This window comes from Larus michahellis, chromosome 3 (genome assembly GCF_964199755.1).
Source record: "Larus michahellis chromosome 3, bLarMic1.1, whole genome shotgun sequence".
NCBI classification, from domain to species: Eukaryota; Metazoa; Chordata; class Aves; order Charadriiformes; family Laridae; genus Larus; species Larus michahellis.
In genome coordinates, this window is record NC_133898.1 from 61,681,549 (window position 1) to 61,689,750 (window position 8,202).

Here is an 8,202-nt window from a genome sequence, read left to right on the forward strand (position 1 = left end):
GAATATGCAGAATACAATATAAACAAAAGTCGGCATGTATAATGGTATGAGAAACCCAGCAGCGTACTACCTAGCTCATGCTTCATTTTGTCTATAGTGCCACCTGTGTAAACACTCCAATGACAACAGTCACCTGCATTTTCCATTTGAGTGTTTGTCAAGCACTTGCCCAAATTGATTACTTATCCTAACGGGTGACGTTTCATCGCTATGGACAGCCAGCAAGGATTGTCAGGCTAGTTTGATTTGTAATTTGCAGTGTTTTTATTTAATTTTGCATGTAAGTAAGTTGGGTAAGTCCTAATCTAAACCGAACATTCATTTTACTATAAATTAATAGACCGTACCACCCATGCATACTGGTATCTTCATGAGTGGTAGCCTTTGTTGATATCCACCCCAAATTCTGTGCTTGCTTAGTGCTTTACTTGCTCGAAACTTTGCAGCAGTTTGGTAGAGATTCTGGATTACTTTTTTGGGTGGGTAAATGGAAAGTTGATCAGCATCTTAGTGTGCCACAGTGAAACTGTAGTGCTAGTGGCTGCCTTGGTAGTTTAGGTAGATTCCCGTCTCTCTTCTTCCTACAGTAGAAAGGAACCCCTGTCTGAGAATAATAAGAGTTTTACCTTGCTGGCTTACATCAGCAGACAACTCCCTCTCGAGATCATACTGACCAAAATTTAGGTCCCCTTGCCATATCCTCTAGCCGAATTGCATTCTATCTTGTCTGATCCTGCAAAGCTGAATTGTTCTGTTGCTTGGCAGTGCATAAATCAAGGGCAACACAGCAAACAGTGATAACATAGATAATTACTCTTAAATCAGACCAGATGATTACAAAAATCATCAGGTCTTAAAAAAACCCAAAAGTGTTCACACAAATACATGATCCAGCACTAGTTTATAAAAGTCATCCCCTTGTCCTTTGCTTTGTTGTGCTACAAACCAAGGGGTGATGATGCCAGTGCAAGACTGGCACAGCAGGGTGGGATGGTCCCGTCCCACTCAGCAGAGCGTGGCCAAGCTGCGCATGGGAGAGCTGGCGGCCCAGCCAGGGCAGGAGGCTGTGCATCGCCTTGGCTTTCTTTGGCTCTTGTTGGGGCATGCTCAGAAATCACTGTTAAGAGCCACCTCACTTGTGACACCGGAACTGGCAATAAGCCTCAGACATGGTGAAGACTCTGGGACTGCACGTCCAGGAAGATCAGCCTGGCTTTCTCCATGCACATGTGTAACTGTTTCGCATAAGGGTTAGTCAGATTCTTCAGACCAACTGTAAATATACAAAAGGTCCACTGACATCAAGAGTTTCAGCAAGACTTGAAGGAGAGAGACTGAAGAAATCCATACTATGTGCTATTCAAAGTAGGAGTCGGTGCTGCTGTTTGACTGCCTGTATGCTAGAAGATTCCATGTGTCAGGGAACGTTGCTGGGTACTGGAATGTGGTTATTACATGTGCCAGGGATATTTTATTAGTCTAATGATAAACTTTGCCTGTGCTATCTGCACTTCTGGTTTACAGGTGCAGTTTGGGAGTTAGCACGGACCAGGGACTATTCCAATAGCTGGTTGGAAGCGACCACCCTGCCAGTAAGGACGTTTCGTAGCACGCGCGTTGGCAGCTCCACAGCAGCTGGGCACACTGCTAGAGGAGGGTTCAGGGATGCTTCTTTTACTGCTATAGTTGAAACCTTTATGTTAGATTATGCTGATTGGAATATCCTGTAGCAACTAAATATAGGAAACAGGGCAACTAATGCCGTACAGGAGTGCCTATGTCTAATCATGCTCCCTGTTACACCAGCAGAGTCTGTGTGCAGTGAGACCGAGTTGCATAGCAATTGTGAAGCAGCAAGGAATAGGACGAGTTTGTGCTCCTCGAGTCAAGGATTTGATTCTTTAGTGAATGTACATAATGATGTCTATAACAGTTTCATGTACATATCCGAGGATATGCGCAGCTTAGAAGCTAGATGCTACCTACGTTTGAGAAGATTCCTCAAAAACTGTGCAAGCCTAAACATGTGAAGCAGTCACTGTAAGTTAATAGGCCTTTTATTGATGCATATTATAATGTCATTTTTTTTCTGAATGTGTTGAAGGATTTGTCTTTTTGTGTATTCAGTAAGAGTGTGCGTGTGTGTATGTGTGTGTGCAAATTTGGTACCTGAAGGTTTTTGGGGGGCTCCTAAATGCCTTGAAAGAAAGTGCACATTTTTTTTTGTTTTGTTTAGTAGCTGGTTTTCAAATGTGTTAGAAAAATCATGAATGCCCTGAAGTGAGTGCAGGCTAAGATCTGAATGGAGCACAGGAATCCCTGCAGTTACATTTATGTGCTTACACCGTGATCATTCACTTGTAGCCCAGTGAGCGTTAGAGCTGCTCTTTAAATACTGTGCATGCGACTGGCTGTTCTCTACGATGGAACACACCGATCAAGCTCATAAGCTGCAAGGCAAATTGTTTTAAATGAATGCCTGCCTTCCTACATCCCAGAACAGTTCATTACATCGATTCAAGTGTAAATTTGGCCTAGAAGGTAAAAGTAGTTCATGGAGAGCAATTCACAACAGAGGGTCATATTCTGATGGTACTTACATAGGTCAAGTACCACTACACTCTACAGATTTTCCCGGTGAAGCTGGATTAGTGTGATTTGAAGTGGTATGCAGCAGACAGCGGGGTATCGTAATATGTCTGGGAACATAAGGAAGAATCAGTCAGCTCACGATCTTAATTACGAATGCTTTCCTAGCTCAGCCCTTGCAAGGAAGTAATTTAGATTCAACCAGTCCTCCCATGTTTGTGGTGGCAACAGTGGAGGGCACCCAAGAAAGAAAAACAGTGGTTCCCAGTAATACATTCATTTACCTTGGGTCAGTTTTAGGATCTGTGTCATTAACTTGTTCATGAGATTTTAAATGAAGCAGCACCTTAATGAATATAGTAACCTTCCCATAGTTATCTATAAAGATGATTGTCCACATATCAGACAGCTGAATGTAGCTATTCAATTGATTCAACAAAGTTCTATGACACAAAAATGGCAACTTTTTCATATGTAATTCTGAATTATGCTCTCACGTATGCAAACAATTGTGCCTGACATTTGGTAATTTTTATTTCACAGGATGCTATTTTATGTGTGTGTATATATATACATATATATACATATATACTTTATATTTGCAGCTGACAAACCAGTACTACCTGAATACCTGGTGCTGGATATTAAATAAAAATATATAGCATGTAAAAAAAAAAAAAACAAAAGAAAACTATTCAAGGCAGCTAATTATGCTTTTACCAAAACCTTCAGCTGTCTCTGGACAGCTAATGAAAGAATTATTTTATAATGTTTATATGTGGATTTTTAAAAAAAAAAAAAAAAATAAAAAAACCAAAAACCCCTCTAGAAACACAGGCAATGTAATACCAGCAACAAGCCAAACAGAAACAGATCAGATGAACTTGCTTTGCTTGAGAATATGGTTGTTACTGAGTTGTTACAAAAAGCTTGGGAGACAGGAGAGGAGACAGGGTGACGTGTAGCACTTAGCGGTGTCTGCGTTTCCAACAGTACGTGAAAGCTGCTCTGGTTTGTAGTGGTTCGAGCCACGTCTCGATGTTGCAGACTTTGTCTCAGGTAAAACTCCCAGTTGGGGCAGTGAGATTTGTGCTGGGGTAAAATAATTTAATGACAGTTTCTTGGTGTGTGTTTGTGGTAAATTTACTATTATGCTTCAGTGACGTCTCCTGATGATTTTTCTCCTTCTGTACACTGATGGGTTTAATAATTTAAAAACGTAATTAAAGAAATATCTGAACCTAGCTCCCAAGGATATTGCAAGGACTGTCAGCAGGTCACTGGTACCTGACATTTACCACTTTTAAATTGTAAAGAAAGAAAACAAAAGAAAACGCAAACGACTCCCTTCATCCAAGCCAGGGCTTGTGTTAGAGCCTCCATCCATTCTGATGCCGACTGATTCCTTAGGAGTTGTGCCAAATGTTTAAAATGAAACAAACTACCAGCAAAGTAAAAATTCTGCCTCACTAGGGCCTTAGTCTTATCACAGGCTTTGATAGGAACACAGCAAGCCTCTCTTGTGTATATAATATCCTGCTTTAAAATTAGAATGCAGCCCAACCTAAAGCTAATGGGATTTTGTATATAAGGTGTTCTCAGCTGAACTTATGTGAAGTGCATTTCTTACTTTCAACAAAGAGATGGCTATTTTCGATGCTATCCACAACTGTAATATAGCTTTACAGATAGAAATTCAACACATGTAAAAGAAGAGTCATGTTAATGACGGTATTGTAATACAAAACAGTCTTGGCTGTCACCTGCAATTATAGAATAATCTCAACTTGATCTGAGAATCTTAAATTAAATTTCTCTAATATTAATGTCCTACCATTTCTACTCACAATTCCCTTTCATCTTTCAAATGTAGATAGCCTTATATCCCAAAAGTTGTTTTCGAAGTGGTTGTTGCCCATAAGGGTATTTGGTTTTGCACTGTCTTAAAAAAAAAAAAATCTAAAAAAAATAATTATCCTTTGCATTCAAATGTGCCTAAAGAAACAAACAAAAAAAATTAAGAAAATGTATATGCTGCCATCTTGCAAATTAGTATGCTCTGTACTCCTGTGTGCCTATAATTAGAAGTCTGTTTCTTCAGAAAGTGCCCATCGGAAAATGAAGGGATAGACCGCTGGTCACGAGACTCGCATTAAGCCACTTTATGTATCACCTTATTGTATATACGACAAAACTAATGCTTTTGTGTGCACTATGTAGTCTGTCAATGGAAAGTCCTTTCTTTGATATAGGCTCAGCTGCCAAAATGTATTTGTTGAAGTATTCTGTTCTTTCACTGATGAATATAAAATTATTGATGTCTTTGTTTTGGTGAGGTGTTTTTTTTTCCCTTTGTTTTGCACCTAAAAAAGTTCTAAAAAAGTCTAAATGAAAAATCTGGTAGGCTACCTGATTGGTGCAAGATTTTTATCAATGTATTTGATGTTGAAAATAAAGAATTAACCAGAGCACTTTGTTTCATTAGTTATCTTTTGCATAGCTTTAAAAATATGCTTCTCTGCTTATTTTTTTCCAGTAGCCAGCAAAATGGTACACTATTTTTTACAGAAACAGAATGTGTCTGTTTCTGTGCATCTAAGTGAAAACTGTTTCTTCGCCTTTCCCAAAAATCATCAGTGACAATGTGTTAGGTCTGGTGACCTAATGACACTTTAATATGCCTAGTATTTTATATGCTTTAAGTTTCTTATTTTGGTTTGTGAAACAGATTATGGTGGAAAAAACAAAATGTGTGAATTTAGCCTTCTGTAGTTGACTTCCTCTTACCGTGAGTTAGCTAATACCAAGTAAAATAGCACTGCTTTCCCAAGTGAAAGCTAGTCAGTCCTCAGGGAAAAAAGTTGTCTTGGCTAAGCTGTCAGGAAGGGGATGAAAAGGAAATGAGAGATACTTTTATTGACATAAAAACACTTTAAACTTAGCTCTACTCTGTAAAATCCTCTCAAAGTTATATTTGGTCTTTGCGAAGAATCAAACCAATAATCTATAGCATTGACATACGTATGTAGGTATTTCGATAACTGTAGATACATATATATCTGTCAGTTATATGGAGAGAATATAGTCCCTATATTGATTTTTTTGATCTATTTGCTATGCTGTGCTGGTTCTGAGTGGGACTGTTGGCTCATAGGTTCTTCTCTTTCCTGACATGAATATATATGTAAAAGCTCTTTGGTTTTTTGTGATGTTTCACTGTACGTAATATATAAAGAAAAAACGGTAAGGTGATTATTACCTTAATTCTAACTATCATGTTAATGATTAAGACAAGACAGGCTACATACTTTGTCCATGTGAAACCTCACTCAATAGCTTGTGAAACATGAAAGTGAATAGCCTATGCAGACTCCAAAAGAAAGTTGGGGACTGTTGGGATTTGTGAGTGCAGAGTAGAACTGAGCAATGGTTCCCAATCATCTGACTGACTATGAAGGGCTGTACCAGCTTGACCAGGGAGCTATGATATCCACCCAGCAGGAAGCCTTGGCCTCCCCAGGCTCTGAATCCAGCAGGACTGAGGCAGCTTCCCAGATGGAGCTCTGGTGGGAGCACGCTGCCACCCAGGCGTCAGGCTGCAGGGTGTGCCCTACCCTTATGGCAGCAGTTTGCACGCCTGCGGGACATCTGTGCAGGTAGAGGAACTCCTCTGCCTAGTGATGGAGCTCCAGGAGGAGGTTGAGAATCACCAAGGAGTGAGAGAGGGAGATAGACTGCTGGAGTCACACCCCGCCTTCCCTGAACCAGGCCCCGCAGGCAGAAAGGCCACATGATACAGAGGATTCCCTGTCCTCTCCCTGTCTAGCTGAACAAGGTAACTTAGAGGATAGGGGGCTATGGGAACATATTCCTGCCTGGTGAAGCAGGCGTGTCTCCCCAGTGACTCCCCCACCTTCCCAGGTACCCTTAAAAAATAGGTATGATGCTTTGCAAGAGGAACCCTGTCATGCCAAGGAAGATGATTCAATGTCCACAGAGGTGTTGCCAAGGTTAAGTCAAACTACACCCTGCATCAGAATGTCTTCAGTTAAGAAAAAAAGACAGGTCATTGTCATAGGTGACTCCATCCTGAAGGGAGTGGAAGGTTCAATACGCAGACCAGACCCACTTCTCAGGGAAGTCTGCTACCTCCCTGGGGCCCGGGCTAAAGATATAAAAAGAAAACTTCCCTCCCTGGTAAGCCCTCCAGATTACTACCCACTACTAATTTTTCAGACAGGTAGTGATGAACTGATCGTAAGAAACCCAAGGGCAAACAAAAGAGAGTTCCAGGCCTTGGGACGACTGGTTAAGGGGTCAGGAGTGCAAGTAGTGCTCTCCTCTGTCATTCCAGTTGCAGGGAAGGATGAGGGAAGCAACAGAAAGAGACAGGAGATCAATACCTGGCTCTGAGCCTCGTGTCAGTCGCAGGACTTTTTGGTTTTTTTGATCATGGGTTAGTTTACATGACAGGCCTGCTGGAGAAAGACGGGGTACACCTGTCTCAAAGGGGAAAAGGATATTTGCACAGGAGTTGGCAGGGCATTAAATTGAGCGGGCGTTACACTAGTGTTGAAGGGAGAAAGGGATGAAACCAGGTTCCTTAGAGGTAAGCCTGGTGGTGGTGAGCCAATGTCTGTGGGACGAGATGCTAGTGAGGTCCCTTGGTCTGCTGACTCAGTGAAGGCAGGGGATGGAGATTCATGCAGCAGCAGAGATGCGAGGCTCATTGATGGGTTAGAAACTATGGCTGTGCCTGGGAACGGACAGGTAGAATTAAGGCTTCTCCCAGCAAAAAGGTGGCAGGACGAGGAGCCCAACTGAAGTGCTTCTACGCTAATGCGCGTGGCATGGGCAACAAACACGAGGAGCTGCAAGCCATTGTGCATCAGGAAAACCATGATGTAGTCACCGTCACAGAAACGTGGTGGGATGACTCACATGACCGGAGTTCTGCAATTAGATGGCTACAAACTCTTCAGATGGGACAGGCAAGGAAAGAGAGGAGGTGGGGTGGCTCTGTATGTTAGGGAGTGTTATGACTGTCAAGAACTTAATGATTGTGACAGTAGCATTGAGTGTTTATGGGCAAAAATCAGGGGGAGGGCCAACAAGGCAGATATCATGGTGGGAGTCTGTTATAGACCACCCAACCAGGCTGTAGAGCTAGGTGAAATATTTTACAAGCAGGTGGGAGAAGTCTCAAGATCACTAGCCCTTGTCCTCGTGGGAGACTTCAACCTAGCAGATTATCTGCTGGGAATACAATACAGCTGAAAGGGAACTGTCTAGGAGGTTTTGGAGCGTGTTGAGGATAACTTCCTGACACAGCTGGTGAGGGAACTGACTAGGGAAGGAGCCCTTCTGGACTTGTTGTTTGTAAGCAGAGAAGGACTTGGGGGGGATGTGATAGTTGAAGGCCATTTTGGGCATAGTGATAACAAAATTACAGTGTTTTGAATTCTTAGAGAAGCAAGGCAGCAGACCTGCCACCTTGTACTTCTGGAGGGCAGCCTTTTGTCTTTTTAGGAACTTGCTTGACAGAGTCCCTTGGGAGGCAGTCTTGAAGGGCAAAGGTGTACAAGAAGGCTGGACATTTTTCAAGAAGGAAGT

At 41.9% G+C, this 8,202-nt stretch overlaps 1 protein-coding gene across 1 annotated transcript in view; it reads left to right on the forward strand.

Moving 5' to 3' along the window:
- ESR1 (estrogen receptor 1) overlaps window positions 1-5,057 on the forward strand; it is a 169,408-nt gene extending 164,351 nt beyond the window's left edge. Inside the window, 1 exon segment of the mRNA XM_074580420.1 lies at window positions 2-5,057. Within this exon segment, the coding sequence (XP_074436521.1) occupies window positions 2-42 (41 nt within the window). The 3' untranslated portion in view covers window positions 43-5,057.
- Window positions 5,058-8,202: the final 3,145 nt, after the last annotated feature.